General features: G+C 44.7%; 1 protein-coding gene across 8 annotated transcripts in view; it reads left to right on the forward strand.

Moving 5' to 3' along the window:
• Positions 1-23,337, forward strand: part of APLP2 (amyloid beta precursor like protein 2) — a 48,056-nt gene that overhangs the window by 5,722 nt on the left and 18,997 nt on the right. For all 8 annotated transcript variants that reach the window (XM_080567975.1, XM_080567976.1, XM_080567977.1 and 5 more), the window contains exons 2-4: positions 17,823-17,996; positions 19,166-19,295; positions 22,793-22,905. In XM_080567975.1, the coding sequence (XP_080424101.1) occupies positions 17,823-17,996; positions 19,166-19,295; positions 22,793-22,905 (417 nt within the window). The remainder of the gene's footprint in view (positions 1-17,822; positions 17,997-19,165; positions 19,296-22,792; positions 22,906-23,337) is intronic.

A 23,337-nucleotide genomic window follows, 5' to 3' on the forward strand; every position in this document is an offset into this window, starting at 1 on the left:
TGTACAGGCCCTTTAGTTTACCAAGGGGGCCTGAGGTTGCTATTCCATGCGGTACATGAGTTCAGAGAAGTTTACAGAGGAGACGAAATCAATAATTGTTTGGCTCAGATGGCTTTTCTGTGTTTTGAGACTAACTGAAAATCGTTATGAAATGATGACTTTGAGTTTTTTCAAAGCACCAAATACGCAGGGCTTAACAATTACCCGCATCATTTAGATGCAGCCTGGAAAAAATAAACAAAAAACGGAGGTGCTGGAGCTGACCCTTCTTCCCTGGCTGCCTTGGTAAAGCTTCACATGTCCGAACTCTGCCAAGGCACAGTCCTAGGTAGTGGTACCGCTCACCCCGCTGTCTGCGGCCTCCCTCGTACGGGTATCGCGCTGAGGTGCGGCACGGCCGATAACCGTGCTTCAGCGCTGGGATCCCAGGCTTTGGCTCAGTGACAGGGATGCATTTAAGTAATTTCATACAGTAAGCTTCTCTCTAACAAAATTACAGCAGTCAGAAGTATAGTCTGATTCAGGTCAAGGACATGGAGAGAGAGATGCACACAGACGGAGCGGCTGGGGCCTTGTTCCTCCTTCCTGTAACAGTAGATTGGTACTTAGTGAAGTTTCCATTTAAGAGTAGCTAATTATCATCTCCTTACTGAAGACTCCTTGCTGATCACATCAGGCAGGCTGACAACCAGCCACACCAGAAGTGTTTAAATAAAAGTAGTGTTTAACCTTGGAAGCGCCCTTAGTCATTTAGGTCTGTTTTTACAACCAAACGCTCACTGATTAGGTTGTATTTTTGAGAGTCTGATATGTTCTGAGGTGTTGGCCAGTGATTTTTTAATTCTTCCACTAAAGAAAGGTATTTTTCTGTTAACTTTTTAGTCTAACAGGCATGCATTTTCTCACATTGTTGTTGTGCTTGGCTTGTTTAATCCACCACCTCAAAGCACTGCAATAGTGCCAAGACCTCAAAAATCATTTTCTGATGATGTTCTTGCAAGGATGGACCAGAGGCTTGGTGAGCTACTTGGTATTTTCTGGGAGTTGCCCTATGTTAACTTCAATACTGAGATGCTTAAATCAAAAGCCAGACATTTGCACTTTTAATTTTTGGGTTTCTCTGTAAGGGCTTGTACGTTATTTTTAGATCCAGCTCCCTGCCAAAAGTTTTGTCCCTTTTGTTTTGGATGTTGGGCTGACGAATCCCGCTAATTATGATGTCATTGCGTAGTGTGAAGTGACAGCAACAAAAAGAAAAATCTTGCCCGTGCCATCTGTTACAATAAACATTATGCACTCATGCTGGATTTCAAGCGGATTTGGATTGCGTATTCACAACAGAAGCTGGTTTCTGCTTAGACGTATGGTAGCCTCCAGTATAAAGCTTTTAATCACCAAATTCTCGATATGGTTTTGCACTTGGTCTGACACATTGCTGGGTCTAAGTAGTAGGTCTTTTTGTTGGTGTTTAATCTTTTCCCATTCATATTGGGACTAATAACTTGCCAAAAGTGGTCCTAGAGCAATCTGCACGAATTATACTAATTCACTAATACCGAGCATTGGTTGCGGGCTGGCTGACTTCTTACGCTGGTCGTCTTACGATAATAGTGGCCTGAAATAGAGAGGGGCAGATTTGCTTTAATCTGCTAAGTATTCCTCTCAAAAGATTAAATGCAAAATGTTGATTCAAACCTGTGGTTTCAGTTCCCAGCGAGTATATCGGCATTTGAACGCGAATCTTTCTCTGCATAATTTATCAAAGCCCTTGCTGAAGAAATTGAATTTGATGTCTGCTTCATTTTACGCAGCAAGATCACATACGCGTTTAGAAACCCAAAAGAATGAAACAATGTCGAGATCCAAGCTAAGCACCTTAGCCTGTGCAACAGTCCTGGCCAGAAATTAACCCTCAATGTAGGGTGCGTGGCAGTGCTCACGCATTTGCTAAGTGTTGCTGCCTGCCAGGAGAAAGGGAGACAAATTGTTAAGGGTGCACGTTATCATGGAAACCAGTTGTTATTCTTGAATGGAGCACGATGTTCATGGCTCTTGGAATAGGACTAAGAGCCTCCAGGTAGTTTGGGGTGCAGGGTTTCAGACAGATCATTAATTTCCAGAGTCCTGAAGTAGGGTTCTGTAGCCTTGGCACTGGAAGTGTTGAGCAGTGGCGAAGGCTTTTCCTTGGTAGCCAGCCAGAAGATCATGATTTTGTTTTTTGAAACGTGTGAAACGTGTTGGTGTGTTGGAGATCTGCTTTGGACACGAGTATCTGTGCTGCTCTGGACTGGCGTGGGGCCAGAGCCCGTCCCCAGAGCGTCCAAGTGATTCCCCGACCAGGGGCACAGGACGGCAGCACCACATCCATGGTGGCTCTGCAGTGTGCACTGCAGCGGTGCAGCCCCCGTCCCCTCCACCTTCTGCCATAAGGCTCCTCGTAAATTCTGCCTTCTTCAATTGCATCAGTACTTGCTCTGCAACAAAGCTAGTCAGTATGTGGATGTTCTGTTTAGGGCAACAGACGCTTTCTCGGAAGCAATTTACCAATAACAGAGGCAGAAGATGAATGGCCTGCCAGAGTGCAGGCTCCATGCGATGTAATATTTTGTGCGGCTGTAACCCTGCGTTGTCCACAGCTGGCTGTATGGGCTAAGGCACAGCTCGTGAGGGGTTTGGATTCCCCGCCTCCTGGCTGCGTGCTTGTCCTTGTATCAGTCTTTTCATTGTATGCATGTTCAAAATGTGTCTGAGTTACACTAAGCGCAACAGCTGACATGTATTATTTATGTCTGAATCCCTAGTACTGCTTTTATGCGTAATGTTTTGGATAAGCGAATCCTTCATTTTCGATGCTTGCATCTTGCTTCAGAACGCCTTCGGTTCTCAGGGTAAGAGACAAAGAAATAAATAAACGCCCACCAGCCGATCACCTCGGAGGCCTTTTGCCATCTCTCCTTCGCTCAGCAACATGACTCCAAGGGAGACTAACGAGAAGAGCTGGATTCCTAATGCACCAGGGCTGTTAAGGCAGCAGGAAATCTTCTTTCAGATTTGCTTAAATGTAAAACCTGTGATACAGACAAAAGGCATTTTGAAGTCCAGGCTGAAATTCCTGGGTTTGGATGGATTTGTTTTCCTCGGTTACATTAAGCAAGCTTTGGACCTTGCTCCACACGGGAATTAGTGTGGTGTGAAGAACACTTTTCAAAGTATAACCACATGGGAGGTTTTCCACAGGGCATCTGTAGCATGTTAATTCCCTTTTTCATTGCAGGGCACTGACTAGAATGGATCACTGTGGCCCTTTTGTAATAGCTGCTGATGTTTTTCAAGGGTATTACAGCTCTGAAAAGGCCAGCGGCATACTTGTTAGTTAGGTGTATGCAAACAGCTGAACTGGTTGCTCCAGAGAAGCATGCTGTGAAGATATCCACAAACTGGGCTGCAAGCTTCATGTGAACTGTGGAAGAGAAGGACTGGGAGCACCGCTTGCTAAGACTCTAAATGGCCTTTTTTTTTTAAGGCAAAAGAAACGATGACTTCGCTTCATTTGCCTTGTTGCCCTTGGTTTCAATTTGGCTTTTTGTATTTCTTGTCACTATCTTTAAAGATTTTTGCAAAAAGTTCAATTGTTATTCCTCACTATGTAAGTGGCTGATAGCTGTACTCAAACTGTTCTGTTACTGTATTTAATAGCCTGTGATTATTAAATCTATCTGGATGGTAAAACCAAGGGCATAACAAACATTTAGCTACTGCTGGCAGCGAAGTTGACTGTCTAGGACGCGCACAGCTGTTTGGAGCTGAACTTCCAGCAGCAATTCCCATGGTTTTGGCTTTGAGGTACGTTGCTGTTACTTCAAGACAGTGCTCCTGACCTGCCTGTAAGCTGCTTCTTAGGCCAAAACAGGGGGCTGGTCATTTTTGACTCTTTATAGCAGATAGCTTAAATACTCCACATCTGTAAAGCAGAGGTTTTTTTTTCATAGTATTTGCTTTGGAAGGACTTCTGGGGCACGGAATATCTCTTGAAATACCTCTCTGAGCAGCATTCACCTAAGAATATGTACCTACATCGCGTTTAAGATGACGTTCTTCAGTGATGAAGAGGATCAAAACAGTCATTAAGCTGCGAAATGCGCCACGTGTCATATAAAGTATGAAATAAAGATATGGACTGAACATGCCAGAGTGGCGCAATCCATCGGAATGCATCAGGATGTGAACGTCTTTAGCTGAATTTCAAATGCTCGTGTTGCTGAAGGATGAAGCTGGTGCTGAGTTGGCATACAGAAACACTCAGTCTGTTGGCGTTTGCACAAACACTTCTGCTTTTTTTCTTCTGTGTAGGAACGGATAGTTGGAGCCCCTCTGAAGCGCCTAGGCTCCTGAGTGAAACTTAAAATTGTGTGCTTAGCTGTGGGTTAGTTGTTAGGATAAGTCCTGGAGTGATGAGGACTAACCTTGGGAACAAAGAGTGGCCTCAACGAAGCGGACTGTGCTTGGTATTCCAGCTGCTATGCAAATATTCCTGTCCCTTTCATTGACATGTATAACTGTCAAAACACAGATGATCTGAACTGGAGTTGTGCAGCTCTGCTGTTAGGACGTTCATTGCTGCTGCCCAGGCTTTAGAATTGCAATGCAGCCTCGACACAGCAGCTTTTATTTCTGCCCATTTTCCTCTACACCAACTGGTGTGTATTTGCAATCTGATACAAAATTTCTCAGTGCAGTATTCTCAGAATCTTCTCGCTGTCCCCAAGCTGGTGACATGAGTTCAGCCAGCATTGGGATCACTGCTGGTAGGGACGGCTGCATGGAGAGGCAGCCACGTTGAGACCTAGACTGGAAGGAGGTCATTGGGGCCGACGAGGGTTTTTATTTATCCAAAATAAGGATATTAGAATGAGATGTTTCTGGCTGCCTGGTGCTATTGCATCATCAAGCTACTATTTCAACACGGCTCTTTTCTCGAGGGCTGATTTCTTACGATGTGAGGCATCTGAATATGTTCCATAGGGCGAATCCGCCACAGTGATTTGCCTCATCGTGGTGAGGCTGCTGCTGAGATACCCGCACAGCCGCGTATCTGAGTTATAAAAAGCCTTGTTGGGCCATGTCTGAAGTCAACTAATGAAAAACGGAACCACCGTTCCCAGGGGTGAGAACTTTGTGCAACATTTTCAGCCTTTGACTTTGAGAAAACTCTATTGAAGCTACTCAGCCTATGGCTAGGAAAATGGTGAGTGGCCTATTGCATCAATACTCAGATCAATCTTCCCTCCAATCGCCGCCCTAGTGATGGGATTTATGTGTTAAGTCAGCATTTCTGTTGCCGTCCATATCTGCTTGTAGGGTCAAAGAAAGTAAAACTTGCTTGTGACAGCCGACCTTTTATATCTTTCTGCTGGCTCTCAGCAGAGATAAATGCACTCAAGTGTTGGGCAAGAGCATCTGAGCAGGCAAAAAAGTTTCTGCAAGAAAAAGTAAACAGTCCCTTTCTGCTAATAGCCTTTTCCAAGGCTACTTGGAAACAGAGAGTTGTTGGGAATCCTCATGTTCAGAACAACGCGGCTTGAAGTTTTTTCTTTGCTGATCCTGCAGCTGGAGGATGCTAAATCTTTAGGCCAAAAAAATAGCTTTGCTGCTGAGATGGTCAGACTGGATAAAGAGTTAAACGGTGTATTCTGGGAAAAAAATTGAAAAAAAAAAAAAAAGTAGTGCTCCCTGTTGGAGACCTTGAAGAGGAACTTCTCTGGAGGCGATGGGAGTTCTCAGTGTATATTGCCTGCTGTTCCTGAAGGCATAACTAGATCGGCTAAAACTGTTCTGCCTGTTCTTTTTCAAAGGGTAATTTCCCCCACTGATGTGGAATGGGTGATTTTGCTTCCAGCTTTGGAATAAAGCTTTTGGCTCATAATGGTTTTGTGCTGGAAGACCTAACTCAAGTGTCGTATTTCTTAAAAAATTGTCCAAGAGCTAAGCAGCAGAAGTAGCAGCTGCACTATCTAACCACTTCTTCCACCCATCTTGTATTTAATTGCAGCTCAAGTTTAAAAAAAAAAAAAAAGAGCACTGCTCTCTTAACACCTGCCTTGAAAATTTGTAGGAAGTGCGTAAGGAAACCTCGAGGAAATAGGATATCAGTGTACAGTGAGTTCCTTCTTCCCGCTGAAAGCAGGAAGAAATTGATAACAAAATTTGAAATCTCCTTTTATCATGCATGAAAGTCAGTTCTCCCGTTTCGTTTGTTTCCTTGTAATGCTTCACAATCTGATAGAGCTCAGTAGACCCAAGACCTAGAAAACCCTGGAGGTCAGTGTGCTTGTGCAACACGCAAAGTCAGTTAACTCTTGCAGAACAGCAGCCTTGACATATTTGAGGCTCTGTGCTAACTTCTGTTGAACTAGTTTTACTTTCTGGATCAGCAAAATCAGTAAAGGGGATCTGAACCTAGCCAGCTTTAGGCCGTGCTATAAATTACTGCTTAATTTTCTAATAGCATTAAGCAGTTACTCTAAGTAGAGGTCTGTTGCTTCCCTTAAAGGAACTGTTTAATACATCCATTAGAGTTTCCGTATGCTGGCTTAGCTACGATATGACGTTGTGACTATTAAACCCCGGCTGATAAATTAATGCTTTAGAAATAAAATGCTGCTAAATTAGTCAGGATTGCTTTCAAAGAGTAAAAGACTGAAATCCATTAAGCCATTACTGAGGTCCTTTCGTCGCTTGCTGTGACCCAGCAGCTGACAAAACTTCAGGGGTACTTCAAAAGGCTCCTTGCCATTTGACCCCTCTCTTGTGTTAGGTTGCTAAATCTGGGGGTGGGAGCTTTAGGGGCTGGAGTTCCCGTTTTATACTGCACTTTGAAAGAAGAAAGTAAGTTGTGAGATTCCAGCCTGAATTCTGCCATTAGTAATGGGATGCTTCAGAGGTGTTTGGCTCTGGGGTGACAAACGTAGAAATAAACAAATAAACTTCCACTGTCTGGCTGCTGGAATTGAGCTGTGTTGCTCCAAAGCCGTCTTCCTGCTCTTCAGCCTTTTTGCTACTTAAGTGTTGGGCTTTTATTTTAAACAAACAAACAACAAAAAACCTAAAAACCCGGCACACAACTCTGCTCTTGCATGCTTGTTTGCTGAACTCCAGTTTGCCAGTATTAGGGGAAGGAAACTGGCAGCTTTTCATCAGTTTTGTTGCTGTTTACTGGGATCAAAAATAACTGCAGTCAGGAAAATTGAAGGGCTGTTTTTATGTGAGAAGTTGAGATGGGTTTGCTAAAGTAATTCTTTTGCCTTTTTTTTTTTTTTTTTACCCGTAAGTGGTAGGAACTTTTCCTAATGAGCAGCTTAAATGCAAACTAAACTTTCTTAGGGCATTGAGGTTTTGTCTTCAAGAAAAAAAATATTGTTTACTGTAACTGAATAAACTGAGAATATCAGTGTGGGAATCTTTAAGCAGCAAATACAAAGATTTTTAAAGTGCTGCTTTCTACGCCCCTGCACATTAAATATTCTTAAAGGATTTTGTTTTGTATGCGAGCGCTGATACAAGGTGCTGCCTGAAAGATGCTCAGCCATAAGCAGTTCTTCGAATAAATAACAGTAGGAGGAAGAGGTGTGTGGGAAGGCGTGTGGGGAGTTGTTTTTGTTTTAAGATCCCAATTTGCATTATTTTCTAAATATATTTTGTAAGAGCTAATTTACCCCATCTCAGTAATATCTGCTAACAGCTGACTTACTCTCATAGGCCTGTAATTTATAGAATTAACCCCTACCTTTGACAGAACCTTAAAAGTTTTAAGGGTAAATATACCCTCAGTTTGGACGCTGAAAAACAGCAAGGCTGTTCCATAATTAGTTTGGTAACGTGTTGATTTTGGTCTGGATCAGCAAATACTTGGCAAAGCTCGGGGAGCAACTGCAAAGTTGAGAGCAGCCCTGGATTTGAGCCGTGGGATTCCTGTTCTCAAAAGATGGTCATTAGGGTGGCTTGGACAGCCAGCACTTAAAAACCTCACGGTTTCCCCTTCCAGATTTGAAGTTTCATCTGGACTGTTTGTATGTCAGGATTAGCAATTAACGTGTTTTTCAGAAGATTGTGAATTTGGGGGTGGAAAGCCAGCAACACAACCTGCAGAGCTTCAGCGTGGTTAGAGCACTTCCTGTGGAATTATTCCTGCGTGCCAAAGGAAGTTAACTTGTCACCTAATTGCAGGACTTTAAGATACCAAGTGAGCATTTTATCATGTTCCAAAACAACTGCAGTCTGTGCACGCAAATAGCCAATCTGTGATGCTGAACGACGTCCATAAAGGGAGGTAAACTCGAGCGCACAAATGGCTGAAAGCAACGTAAGCCTGCACTGCAAACTTCCCGCTTATCTTCCCTTTATCTTGCAATTTTTTTTCCAGGTATTTTTACTTGCCACGTCAAATTCTTGATGCTCTAATAAAATATGCTCTTCAGTTTCCTGCTGGCTTCTTGGATATTTGTGTTGCAGATAAAAACGCAATCTGTGCAGCCTTGTTATCTGTTGACATCTGAGTGGTGAGGAGCATGGTTAGGCTGAGAAACCACAGGTTCCTGCAGTGGTCTCCTCTGCAGGCTTTTTTGTGAAGCTCCCAGTGAGCTTCTGAGGTCTCTAAAACAAATATTTGTGTTGATTTTTTTTACAATTTATTTTTCCTCTGGAGTGCTAGATCAGTTTGCATCAGCAGTTTAATTGTTAGCTTTTGCTTGCTTGATGATAATACATTCTTCTCTCGGTCTCCTTTCTGCCAGTTTTGTCCACCAGGAAAACTTGGACAAGTGCATGTCTGTGATTCGTGATGAGCATCGGTCTGGAGGTTACTTTTGGAATGAACATTCTGTTTTGAAGTGATGAAAGATTTTGTAATTGTACTTTCCTGTGTATGACGGACCTTCTGCATCCTAGTTACTCCTGTGATTGAATCTCTACGTGCTAGTTACTCCTGTGGTTATATTCACTAACTCTTACAGGGCTAAAGTGCCTTAAGATGGAAAGGATTCATTATTAAACTGCATGGAGAAGTTACTTACAAAATAGCATGTCTCAATACTTCTCATGTAGTGCTGGTGTCAGTGAAGCTTTTATGCTATTAACAGTAATAGTCCGTGCTAGCAGCCAGCTCAGTAATGAAATTTAGATCTGAAAAGAGACTTAAGTGCTTTTTCTTTTCCTAAATAAAGCGAAACAGGATTAAACTGCGGCCACTCTTCTTGCACAGTATTTTGCAGTTTTTGCAGTCTTCCAGTTGTCCAGGAAGGCAAAGTCTTCCTGGTCTCTCTGTGGCCTTTGAGGAAGGATTGAGATTGAGGAAGCTCCTGCAGGCTTTAGGATTTCCCATCTGTGTGCTCTTAGACATCTCCTGGTTTGCAATCCATCTCCAGCCTGGCTCTATAAAACCAGTACAGAGTTGTGCTCGCAGCCATGCGGCGTGTTCCCCACGGCCTTCTCCTTTCCTAGGTTTTTAGTGTATGTGAAAACATAAACTTGCACCGAAGCTTTCATTTACTGGCAAGATAACTGGACATCTTGAGTCTCTGTGGTTCAGATGCCCAAATAATTCAAGTGGGAAAGCAGTAATTAGTCTTGCTGTGCAAGGCAGCATGGTGGCACAGATTGGAGCAAGGAGGGGCTGGGGATGAATCCAGCCTGCCCCAATGACGGCTGACCTTAGGCGAGTCACTTGACTTTGTGCCTCGGTTTAGCCCAGTAATAAATAGGTCCCGCCTGCGTGTGCTGTGATATGGCTTAGAATCGCTCCAGAAGAAGGCACTTTAAATAGCCCCGTTGCTGTGTTTTGCTGCAAAAAGGCAGGAGGTGGCCGTGAGTGCGGCCATGGAGCAGTTTGCGTGAAGCTTGCCCTTGGGGCTCTTCCGCCCGGCGGAAGGCGGCCCGGCCGATTTCACGTGTCCGGACCCTCCTGTGCGCTGCCTTCAGGTCGCTGGCGGGGTCACAGTGCTGCCCACCTCTTCTCCACGCCCTGGGTTTGTAGGATAGCTCTGTGGGAAGCTGTTCTGGCCGCAGCCATTACGCGCAAGCCGTGGTGCTGAAAGCTTGAGGCCTACCAATTGGGCTGTTTACAGGCCGCGGCTCTGGGTGCAGTGCCGTTTGCTCGGGGAATGTTCCAGCCGAGTCGCGCTGAACTTTGCCTCTCCAGGGCTAGAAGAGGCGATGCTAAAGGCGGCCGTGTTACACAACCGGCCTCGGGGAGCCCGGCCTGCCCCGAATCCTGGCTTTGCTAGGTGGGATCGCCTCTCCCTGCGAGGAGCCGCGCTGCCTGCGGTGCCGCTTCCCCTATCTGTACGCCGCAGATGTCTGACAGCAGATTATCTGCCCGGTGACTCACCAAGGCTTGGTTTGTGGAGCGTGATAAACTAGGGGGAGGGGGGGGGCGATAATCTGCTGTGTAATTAGTACAAATTCCACGGGCAGAAAGGCTGCCCGTGAGTCACAGGTACGTGGAATCTCCCCCTTCCCCGGCAGAAAGGCGGAGGAAGGCGCAGAAGCAGTAGAAAATGCTCCAGGCTTCAGCGCTGTTTGGGTCTTTGCGGTGCTACGGCTGCTGTCAGCACATCTGAAAGCGCATGGGTTATTGTCACGGAACTTCCGAGCGTCCAAGGCTGCGTGCTAGCCACCGACAGCGGGGATCTAAATATAAACTGCACCCAGGCCAGCGCTGCAGCTCCGGCGTTGGTTTCCAGTTTTTGGCCGGTGCAGGATTCTCTACCACAAAAGTCAGTAAAGGACGAGCCGATGAGAATGCCGCCCCTTCCAGCAAGTTAAAGTAAGCCAAAGACTGCTTTACTGAGATTTCTGCCATTTAAATTCAAAAGCAAACACAGGCTGGTATTATCAGCTCACACCAGATCTGCCTGCAGACAATAATTCTTCCTGTCTTGGACCCCTGCCCGCGTGCATTATTGTAATTATCAGCAATTTAAAAAAAAATAAAGCAATAGAGCTAGGATGAGCTGCTAGTCTGTAGATTTACTGCCTGCTGTGTCAGACATTCATTAGCCTTCCTGGGTTCAAGCCACCTATCTGCTGAATAAAAGCAGGAAGAGAAGCTAAGGAAAACAAAGTGTGGAACACCATCTGAAGCACGAATTGGAGGCTCTGCTCATGTTTACAAGTTATAAATCCAAGTACAGGGGAATTTCAAATATTCTGTTTAGAAGTTGTTGTGCATAAAATCCCTTTGCCAACTTCCCTCAGTTTTTAATCCAAGTGTTGATTTCCTGAATCCTAGCTTGCCATAAACAGTTCATTAGCAGGTGAGACTCAAGGCGATCAATGTAAGGTTTAAGGGCTGTGCGGTGCCTGGAGACTGGGGGGCTCAGCTCCAAATTCCAGCCGGGGTCTTCTCCTCCTCCTCCCCAGAGCTCCAGCTGAACGCTTCGCATCGGACTGCAGCAGTGAAGTTTCTGAGTAAACATCTCTTGAGCCTTTAATTTTGTAAAGGACTGGCCTCTGCTTATGGCAGGAGGGATCCCCGTGTCTGCCCTGCAGACAGCAGAAACTTGGGGCTTAGAAGCAGTCAGGTCCCTGCACAAAGCGCATGCCAGGTTTCAGCCAAGGAAGGGGCAGAAAGTCAAAACACACATTTAGAAGGGGCGGTCCTCAAGGGCTGTGCTCAAAGGGAGGCTCATAAGGTAGCAGGACTCATTTTTGGGTCAGAGGAGCTGTTTGAATTCCTGAGCGGTCTTGAAGAAGTTCAATTTATATTCTGCCTATCTGCGGTTATTCCACAGGCCTGGGAAGAGCTGCAGTGCTGACATCCCTGTGTTGCACTACAGATAGAATGGGAAACATATTCTTTTCAATGAAATCCAGAAAAGCTTTTTTTTTTTTCTTTTAATTAAGTAAAGGTGGGAAGTGAAATTTATCTGGATAGTGGGGTCTGTGCCAGATGGGGATGGCATGTTGGTTTATGCCTCGCGTACATTATGATTTAGTAAGCAGTCTTTCTTTTGAGAAGCTTTACTTAATTAAAAATAAACAGTGCAAGTAATCTTTCAAAGTACAGTCTGGCATTTCTTGTCGGTGCAGCAGCAAACAGTTGTGGAGTATTTAACTCTACCGAGCAGGAAATCTGATCTGACCCGTGGACAATGCTGCAGAGGGCTGCGCATTTTCTTATGAGGCCAGGAACGTCCCCGGCACGTATCGGTCTGTGTCCTCTGGCCGCTGTCGATGCAGTTCATGCTCGGAGGTCTCCTCAGCAGCCTGGGAATCCTGGAGGCTGAAGTTTCAGTTTTAAAACATCTGCTTGTGTTGCTGCAGAGGAAGCCTAAATGTAAAGTGAGCTCGAAACAAAGGGAGGTGTCTGTTGCATTGTCAATTGTTTGCCCTGTGCACGCTAGCGGGGAGACCAGGATTTTCCATACTGCGTATTCCTAATGTTTCTCTGGAAGCAATATGCTACGTGAACTCTGGAGCATAAATAAGAAGTGAATCTCAGATATTCTGCTCAGCTCCTGTGCACCCTGGTTCTGCTGGAATAAAGACGCCTATTCTGGCTAATCTGATCAGATAGCGAGGTTAGTCTAATGTTTAACCTCACAGAAAATTCAGAATGTAGTTACATCTGACATTTTGCAGATACCTGTGCTATTAGGAAAGCTCAAAAAAGAAACTCCAGCCGCCTGTATTCTGAAGCCCCCAGCAGCATGCCAGAAGGCTTTCCTGAACAGCGTTTGATAGTGAGCAGAATAGCCAGCCTGCTCAATACGCTGTGTTGTGATGAGGTTTAGCAGATCCTGGAAATCTACGGCAAAGGAAAATGGCTATTTTTTCATGTTTGTTTCAGTGGGGATTGAAAGAGGCACTGCTGGGTGTTCCCATACCCTCTGTTGTTTGCGGCTGCAATTCAGAATGAAATAAGAGATTAAAGGACTGCATCCGCTACGAGAGTGTTGAGATGCTCTAGTGAAGGTGCAAAATTGTTTTGCAGGTTAAAATAATTCTCTTGTGCTGCTGTTTCTCCCAGCCTCATGGATCAAAATTGTTTCCTGGAGTTGGTCAAAGCCTCGCAGGCAGCAGTGATGCTACCAAGATGGCATCCATCTATACAACTGCTTCCTCGTGATGTGCAGCTTGTGAATTTAATGCTGGAGTTTGGGCCATGCCACATTTTAGTCACCCATTGTATCTTAGAGGCACATTATGAACCTCCAATTTAATTTAAATTACAAAAGCATTTTACAACTAATTAAGAGTTCTCTTCTAGAAGAATGAGAAGGAAGATGAGAGGGAAGGCTTTGAAAGTCTTGAAAGCAGAAAATCAAAAAGATGGACACAGCAGTCACTTTGCACGCAGCGTTTCCAAGAAATTCTTAACTTACTGAGACGTGCCTGACGAGATAACTAGAGGCTTCAGTTTTACCTAGCTCTGGCAAAAGGAAGCTGGCAAGTTCTCCAGGAGAAGCAGGGATGGTTTCTTCCTGACCCCACAGAGGTCTCTCTTTTGGGCCATCGCTCAGCCATGTGATGAACCAGCTCAGAAGACCAATTTGGGTTAACAAGTTGTCTTTCCAGACTTACTTCTAAGTCTCGAGTTTCTCATTTGAGACAGTAGATACTTACAGGGGAAAAAAATGTGTGACCCTTTTTGGAGTACAGAGCCCAAGCCTCTGGATGGGTAAAACCCACCTTTGAAAGCCGCTTTCCCAAAATTTAAGAGGTTAGGAGCAAATGAAAGACTGGATGCTCAGGCAGAGGTGCTTCCATCAGAGAAGAAGAAGATTTAGATGTCTGAATTCCAGTGTTTGAGGACCGTAAATCAGGCCCTGCATGACAGGGTGAGGAATTTAACTGACATTAACTGGCCAGAGATTTATGTGTTTATGGAATCAAATGCTTTTCTGGTCTTGGAAAGCAAACTGGATTACAGAACTATACCAAAAGGCAGAGCGAAATTTATCATGAATTGTTTTGTAAATTCAAGTGCTAGCAAGGAAAGCGATGGTTTATGTAACAGTCTTTTCCCAAATAGCAGCCACCGCGTTACGGGTGTGTATTCAGAGGGTAACACCCACCGAAGGAGTGCTCACCGAGGATGTGCACCGCTGGGTGAGCTCTCCTCGCTGTGCACGGTGCTCCTCCCAGGCTGTCAGCCTGCTTATTTAAGGGATTTAGTACTTGCTCCCTCGCACCAAGAGAGGTGGCTGCTTCCATTTATGGCTGGGAAATTCCCAGGGAGAAATGCGCTTTCAGTTTCTTCATCCCTCTGCAATGTGGAATGGGTGAATTCTCTGAAATACCGAGCAGCTTAGCCAAGGGCAATTTCTGCCTTGCTCTTCCTTCTCCTTTGCGTGTTCCCCAACCCTCCTTTTGCAAAATAATGCTGGAGTGTTGGGTAACTAACCTCAAGCCTGGTCAGCCTGAGTGATCGGCTTTTATTTTTGGTATGGTGAGGGCAATTGTGTGGGCAACAGGAAAGGTCTTTGCCCCAAAAACCCTTGTAGGTGACTTTCTTCCCTTGAGTGGCAGTGTTACAGGGGTTTGTTTGTGCTGTGCTCTGCCATTGCAGGTAGAATGAGATAAAATGCTAAATGAAGTAAGTGAGGTGTTTGGTGGCTGGAGCGGATTGTCAGTGGTGAAAAACCGAAGCCCGTTACTCAAAAACCTTACCTTGCAGACCCTGGGCTTAAAGATTCAACTTCTGTGCAAAGTTCATTAATTTACTCAACTGTGTGATTCAAGACAAGATTCTGCCATTTGATTAAAAGCGGTGAAATCAAGCAGGTAATTAGTCTCGTTTGTTCAGCTGCGAATTGGGGTTTAGCATGTTCTGGTAGCTACAGCAACAGCCCTCTACTGATATGCAAACTATTCGAACAATCCGGGAGGAGGAATGATACCTTTGCCACAGTGCCAGAGGTGTCAAGCCGGAGAGACAGCAAAAACAAACAGCAGCTAACATCAGTATGTAAATACGGGGTGGCCATGATTTCAGGAGCTTGGTATGTGTTTGAACAGGAGCTCTGCTCATGCAAGAGCGGTGGCGAGGGGATTACTTATGGATGTTTCTGCCTCTGGACGGGACCCGCACCTCTCCTGCTTGTGCCCCGACCTTCTTTTGCTGCACTCTGGTGAAGTTTCTTTTGAAGAAGAGAACTTTAAGGCACAGGCTGTGCTAGTGATGTCCGAACCATTCCTAACACGTACATTTTATTCGCTTTTGATGCTCTGTATTCTTCTTACAAGGGCTAATGCTGTGCGCATACTTGATCTTGCATTTCTTTTTTTTTTCAGAATTCAGCTCGAATCTTGGATGCAGTTGTGGTGTTGTCATAAAACAAAGTTTTGTTGTGGCTTGTTTCCTTTAACGTGTCAAGTCTTGTGCTCTCTGGAAAGCGGTTGTTGGTACCAAAGCGGTGTTTGTTTGCAGAGAGATAAAAAGGCCCTCTTGCAAGTTCGTGTGCGTGTGTTTTTATAGAGTTACAAAGGATCATTCTCCACTTGCCTGTTTCTTCTGGCACAATAGGGCAGCGAGGAAGGCAGAGCGAGAGCCTGGGTTTTGCTGCGTGGTGCCGGTCAGCACCTGTTAGAAGCACGTGTTGGTTAAATGGTTTCTGAAGGAACAAAGGCACTGCACCCCGTTACCTAAGCCTCAGCCTATTTATCGATCCTCCTAGACCTGAAATGCCTAACTGGCTTCTCACTGCCCTACTGATGCAGCTGCCTAGGTAGCACGATGTTTGTGGCGTTACTCTCCCGTTGGAAGTCTGTAGTTTTTATCGTGATTACTCCATACTCCAGGAGGTCAAAAGAGAAGAGAATAACAAGCGAAGGTTTTGCCCTTTAACTTGTGCCTCCTGTACTCCCTCCAAGACCTGATGGAGAGCAGGGGAGGACTCGGAGCTTGGCCCTTTCCACGCCTCTTACGGAGCAAGCCAGCGAATTAAGTCTCTGTTGGAAGAGCTGAGATTACGTGCGAATTCGGATGTGTTCATTCCGCGTATTGTAACTCTGGGCCTTTGACTTCGTAGATAGCAAGTAAAAGTAGCTGGTTTTAGCAAAACTGTTGCTTGACATCACTCTTAGGGGCAGAAGGGATGCTTCTCCGCTGTCGGCATGGAGCTGAAAGGCTGCAATGAGGAGGAGGCCTTCATGTTCAGCTGTGCTAAACGCAGAGAAGTGAGCGGTGCTTTGAACTTGGAAGCAGCTTGTTACTGGAACATCGGTACTGGTATCTGTTATATATAGTTCAATATTTTATTACTTCGTGATCTGTGCTACAATTTGCTCTCACGAGCATCTGTTGGTGGAAGGGGTTAGAGTAAACAGAAACCACTTCTCTGTGAATGTTTCTCCTAAAGGCAACGCGCTGTTGGATAGTCCTTAAAACTCAAGGGGTAATTTTTCTGAAGGTAAGGCATGAATCCGTGCTTTTGTACCTCGGGTTGGTCCTACCCCCTGAGCACAGCCACGTGCTCAGCACTAAGCAGGCCGTGATCCTGAGTGCCTTATCTGCAGGCAGTGCTTGTGTGTGAGAGGGGAGGGGGGAAGCAGGCTAATCACAAGGGAGTTAATTTTTTGCTAATATCCAGCCACCGGGAGCTGCACGCAGGGTTATCGGGTTGAAATCACCTCTTGGTCACTTTTATACTTGCTGCGAGCATACGCATGTCAGTGTAAGTTGATGAGGATCTGCAGGCAATAGGGAACGAACGGCGCCTGCAGAAATGTATGCAGTTTTGAGTGCTTGAAAGGTTAAATCTGAAGGCAGGACTGGTGGCCTTGGGTGGTGCTGCCTCCAGAGGAGCAGAGGGTTAGGGGCAGTGGTGCCCCGAAGCTTGTGTCTTGCTGTTTCTCATCTGCCTTGTCTGAAGCAGCTGAAATGGATTTCACTCCTCCAAAAACACTTGCAAGAGCTTTCGAGGTGGGAGTTCGTGCGGTGGGTTTGTTTGTCGTTGCTCATAGGGTTTTCAGTTACGCAGGGAGAAGACGTTCAACTCTCAGCATAACCTCAGCCTTTCAGAAACCCCCCACCTCTGCAATTTAATTTAAATCCCCTGTTCTTCCTCCGGTCAGCCAGCAAGATTTCAGAAAGGGAGGCTGACCTTGTTTTCATCGATCGGTCTGCAGCTTGACCCGGACGTGGGTCTGCCTTGTCGGGTTTTTGTCCTGTGCTCTCAGTCTGCTGGTGCCAGGTGGGGAGAGCACAGAATGCGCATCAGAGCGGGAGGCAGCGGGCTTTGAGGGGTCGGTTGCAACAGGGACATTTCTCTGATTCAGCAGAAGTCATCTTTACTCGTATGTTTGGGCAAGAAAGCTAGGTGCTTCCATCCCAGATATTTGAAGATTTCTGGAAAAACACATGGCTTGAAAGTCTGAGCCAGCCTCGTGAAGTGGGAAGTAATTATTTTATTAGCAGTAGCAATGCTGGTAGCCTCAGAGGAGTTTCTGCCAAGAGTTAATGATATTAGTTATTTATCTCCCTATGCTGGGGACGGAAGGGAGCTCTTTTAAGTTCTTCAGACATCTGTTTTAGCTTTTGTGGGCACAACCTTTAAGTGTGAAATTACTCTTTGCTTTTGGTGAGCTGTTGTTGCAATAATAAAAATAGAGTTTGGAAAAACAAATATATTGCTGGTGGAAACTTGGTGTGGGCCCACCAGCTTTAAGGAATATGGTTGCAAAATACATTTGCAAGACTCCACTGATGCTCTGGATTAAGTGGGAGCGCTCTGAGTAGATGCCAGAGCCTTTCTGGTTCTTTGAGTTGCTCTGCTTTCTATCAGATAAAGCAATAAATGTTTTCTTTCTGTTTGTCTTCACAGGCACTCGCAGCCAATGCTGGGACAGGGTTTGCGGTGGCAGAGCCTCAAATTGCCATGTTCTGCGGGAAGCTAAATATGCATGTGAATATCCAGACTGGGAAATGGGAACCTGACACTTCTGGGACCAAGAGCTGCTTTGGAAGAAAGGAAGAGATTCTGCAGTACTGCCAGGAGGTGAGGATCGCTGTGTGATCCTGCGTGTTCACTGCTGCTGAGGAGTTGGGTTTGAATTTAGCCAGTCAGTAGCAAAGCAGCCCTTCAGGAGAGCATCTCGTGTTTGACTAGCTCTGCTCCCTGGACTGTCCCGCTGTGTTACTGCCCAGGAAGAGCAGGGGGGACGCTGCAGTGGGATTTAGGAGCTACATCTGATTTAGATCAGCTTATGCAGCCAGTGAAGGTCCTTGGTCTGTAAGTCAGGGAGGTTCCTCTGAGCTAGTTAGAGCAGCAGCTGCTCCGTATCTGCAAAAAGGGAACCCGATGCCTATTTGAGTCGGAGTGGGGTTGTGTTGTTATTGGTGATGTGTTCAGAACAGCCGGAATATTAGAAAAATATTTTCATCAAAATGTTGGCAGTATTTTTAGGTTCTTCATGCTTTATTGTAAAGGCCTTAATCTCCTTTCAGTGTGCTCCAGATACTGCAGCATATTGGCCTTGATAAGTGTCTTTAATTATTCCTTGGAGGTAACAGGCATGTAAAATACCACAAGGAATGTTGTTTTTTTTTTTCTTTTTTTTTAATGGGAAGGTGATAGAGCACACCATGTCTGGACTGGAAAACTTTCAAAACTTTTTTACAAGGCTGATGTTCACATAGCGGAAGCCTAAATATAAATCGGCGTCCAGACTTGAGAACTTGAGCAGAACGTAGGGATCATATTAATAAATTATAAATGGAGCAGGCATAAGGAAACCTGAGGAGTTAGGTGCATGTTAGCTTGACAAATGCTGAGACAGTCTGAAGGTGTTATTAATCCTATTGGTGATTGCCCTCTTCCGGAGGGTATTGCGCCAGCCAGAAGGGAACAGGTGAGGATATTCCTCCTCCTCCACTGCTGTCAGAGCCAAACGCCTCAGCGCTGAGCTCCTGCCCCTAACCAGGCTTCCTCCTGCCGCCTGTGAAGGAGTGGTGACATGTTCTGTTGATGCTCTGTGTGACAAACAGCTGGGGGCTTTTTTGTGTCTTCAGCTGTTGTAAGCATGATCCAGAAGAGAATGTATATCCGTGTGCACGTTTGAACGTATTCTTGTTTAAAGAGTCAGCCTGGCTGCTTCTGGTTAGGAGCCGCTTTGCACGTTTTTTTGTGCTTTCTGGAAGTAAGTCTGTGTGGGTCTTTTTAAACAGATGTACCCAGACCTTCAGATTACGAATGTCGTGGAAGCCAATCAGCCCGTCAGCATCGACAGCTGGTGCAAGAGGGGGAAGAAGCAGTGCAAGGACCACACTCATATTGTTGTGCCCTACAAGTGCCTGGGTGAGTGCGTGATGTGCTTTTCGTGTGTTCCTGTGGGGGAGTAGAGGATTGCCTCCTGGCTTCTTAGGGAACAACTGAGTTTACAGAGCTTCTCTCGTATCAGGTTGCCATTTCCACATCCAACTTCCAGTCAAATGTTTTTATTTCCACAAGATGGAACTCTGCCTTTCTCCAACAGATCGACAGCTTGATAACAGCTGTGCTGGAATAATGGTGCCTGGCGTGAAAAAGAAATCCCCATTCTCTCTGCAACTGCCACAAAAACCTGAAGGCTATTGTATTTGAGTATCACAAAGACACTGGGATTTAATACTCTGATCCTATTTTTGTGGAGCTTTAATATTTTGTTGCCGTGGAGACTTAAATGCTCATAGTGTTCAGGCTTCCTGCTTCGGTCTTGGCAAGAGATCTCTATTCTATTCCAACGACTATATTTAAACTTAGCTGCTTCAAAGAGGCCCTGCTTCTTGCAGCTGTATCCCATGTCCCTACTTTGAACTGTGAAGGAATATTAGATAAACGGTGATGGATTTCACTGTACTTCCCAGAGTCTGTCCGCCCACTCGAATCAGGCAATGTGTTCAGCTTGTTTACCTGGCAGCTTTTGACCTGCAGGTTGGGACTGACACTGCTGTGCTGCGTGTCCTTAGCAGTAAGCTTCGTCTCAGCTGGCTGAATCTCTTTTCAGTTATCCGCTGGAAAAAGGCTTGTTTATCAGTTTGCAAGAAGTCTTGTGCAATCTTGGAGAGTCTGATGGCTGGGAGCAGTCAGTGGGAACCGGTTTCCATAATTTGCAGATGTATCTCAGGGTAGCATGTGGTTTGTCCTAAAAGAGCACAACCAAATCTGCAGAACTGTCTAGGTACTCTTCTCCTGTATGTCATACCTTCCACTAGATGATCACAAAGCACCTCACAAAAATTTTGTGTGGTTGCATCCTGGGAGAAAGATGCTTCTCTTTATAGATGTGGAAATTCAGGTTTGAGAAGCAGCCGAACCCAGCTGATTATACTGAGTACTGCTAATGGAAATAAGGATGAAAGCAAGATCTCTGGATTTATAAGGAGTCATCTCTTTTAAAAATAATCCTCCCCCAAGCCTATTCTTCAGCTGAAAATTAAGCTGATTTTAGTGACACTGCCCTAAAATGTGATAAGTATAAAACTGTTAAAGGTTTTCATTAGTGTCATCTTCCACAGTGCTCTTGACTTGTGAGGCCCAGCCTGTAAGGCGACTTTATTTTTTAAGATCTGAGTTGCAAGTCAGTCCATAAAATACATTTTCATTGCCTTTATCAGTCTGCACATTGCTCGTTGTAAACGTATGATGTGTGCTTCTGGGGTACGCGTGCCTTTTTTTTTTTATTATTGTTATAGTCCAACTACATTTTTTATTGCTGTTGCTGCTGCCGTCTTCCTTGCTACATTAATGCACAGACTATCCTGAGATAGGATCTTTGCTGTCCTGCCATGTTTAACCTTCTCCTGCCTCTCCCCCACCAGTGAAAGCTCTTTTGTATTTCAAAGGTGAAGGGGGGAGAGGAGAACCCATTAGCACTCTCACTGAACTGTAAAATAAAGGTAACAATGGGATGATGGGAGCAGGGCTGAGCTTGGTGAGGTGTGAAAAGACAAACTGCTGACAGTTCTGGCTAAGCTACTAGGTGGCATGGAAACACCTCTTCTGGCTACTCTGATTTTAAAAGCGAGAGGATTATTTTTTTATTAGCCGTGGTCATGAATGGGGAAGGTGTGTGTAATTGTTTTCCAATTATAAGCTGAGCTGAGAAAACCTTCATGCCAGGATTCAATGCAGCTAGAAACAGCTGTTTCTGTGGCTCTTGTTTATTACTGATTACCGTTTCTAATCAGTTTGAATCTTCTGCCTTCAGACCCCAGAACCACAGACTCTTGATCTTAAAGTTTTGTCAGTTTTTTTTTTTTATTTATCAGAAACTTTCCACTAACCTCTTGTGAGAGGGAAAGAGGAGAGATTATTAACTCAAAATTGTATCTGGCTTGCTTTCAGAGAAGAAAATAGGGGAAAATAGCATTTCTCTATTATGTCTATTTTTAAATTAAACCAATTTAAAAGGGGTGATGAATGCTAGCTGATTTCATTATCTTATGATTGTCACAAGATAATCTGTCCCCAAACTCTATTTTGACTTCTGTGTGTAGAGCAGAGCACAGAAGTGTTCATCAGCCTTTGGTATCTTCGCTAATGGGCTGCATTAAAATGGGTCACTCAATATATTAAATTTCTTCTGAAAAGATAATGTTGAAGATTGGTTGAACAAGAAATTCTGCTCTCTGGAGACTCCAAGAGAAAAAAACATTTACCTACAGAACTTTTTTCCAATTTAATAAAGTATTCCTAAAGCTGCCAGTCAGGTGTGCCAGGTGTGTTGCTGTGAAACACTTGGACTGAAGACCTTCTCTTAGTCTTCTTAGGGTATATAAGTATTTCCTTATTTTAAAATTACTGGAAGCGGCATTCGAATCTGCAAAGAAGAATCTCAACTCTGAGAAAATTGAATATTTTGCACTCCAGTGACAATGTTTATTAGGAGTGGAGTGAGAACAGCAAGTAATGCTTATGTAGTTCTGATACTGATTTGACATGTGCTGGTACTAAACTGGGTTGTGGTGGATATTTAAGTTAAATAGCTGTGAAGTCCAACTGATATAAAAGCTGTAGAGCAGGCTGATTATCTTTGTTTCCCTCCTTCCTCAAAAGCAAAAGTCTGGTTTTAAGATTGTGCCAAGACTTCATCACGTTGGTGAGGTTGTGGCTCTCTAAATGTTGGAATGCAGTGTATTTGCTGAGTCTTGGTTTTACTCCGTTTTTTTGGTCTGTATGGCTTTTATTTTCCAGTCCTCTGTGTTTTGGTTAGGACTGTCCGAGTTGGGGAATGTGCTGCAGTTGATCCTGAACTAAGCCATCTGGAAACTGTTGAAAAACAAAACAAACAAGACTAACTCGGATACCCAGATACTGAAAACACAGATAACGCTCGTGGCACATAAAAATTTCTGAGCGGTTACAGCACCAGGCAGCGTGAACTGGCTTTGGTTTGATACAGCTCATTTAGAAATTGGTGATTAAGTGGTTTGAAAACTTCCGTATGCAGATGCGATGTTTTCAAAGATCTGCATGAAATTGGTTCAGTCAATCCTGCCTGTTCCTTGAACAACTGTTCACTTGCATCTTAAACTTTGCTTTCAGTTCAGCCTTGGGCTTTGCATAATGTTTCAGCCATCGGCCCCTTCTCTTGTTTTCATTTTGGAAATTCTGAGGCTCTGATTTTCCACTAAATTAGCATAGATAGCTGCTGTGTCCCTAAAGAATATGCCTTAGGCAGACTTTAAAGGCACTAACAGCAGTGTACTTTGGGCACCTCTGATACTGGCTTTGTTTTCTGTTTGGAGCTGGATGTTTGTGATGGGACAAATGGACTCTTGTTCACTGTCCTGTGGGCATTTCTTGTTTTTCAGTGGGCGAATTTGTAAGCGACGTCCTGCTGGTCCCGGAGAAGTGCCGATTCTTCCACAAGGAGCGGATGGATGTGTGTGAAAGTCATCAGCACTGGCACACAGTAGCAAAAGAGGTAACTGAGCTGCTCTGGCAAGAATATTTACTCTGGATCTGTCTACTCAGATGCTTGGAGTACTGGAGCATAACAATGTTTATCTCTGGGGTCTCATATTCCCATGTTGTAGTCTATGGACTGAGGCAGACAGAAATGAAAAAACGTTTAAAAGAACTCAAGTGACTTAAAAAAAAAAAAAAAAAAAGTGTGTAGCTAGCTGAGTTATTTTTCACTCCTGAAAAGCTGTCCTAAGTAGCTTGCTGAAGATCATATTTAGGATGGAGCTAGGAATTGAAATCAGGTCCCTGGAATATATCGCTAACCAGTGGCTCATCCTTTTTCCCGGGGTGGATGGCCTCTGTGGTCGTGGGATGTTTTGTAATTTTCTTGCATATTTTGCATTAATGTTGGTGGTGCCGCTGCTGGGGATTTGGTTTGGAGTGCAATGTG

Source organism: Anser brachyrhynchus, assembly GCF_964034855.1.
Source record: "Anser brachyrhynchus genome assembly, chromosome: 25".
NCBI classification, from domain to species: domain Eukaryota; kingdom Metazoa; phylum Chordata; class Aves; order Anseriformes; family Anatidae; genus Anser; species Anser brachyrhynchus.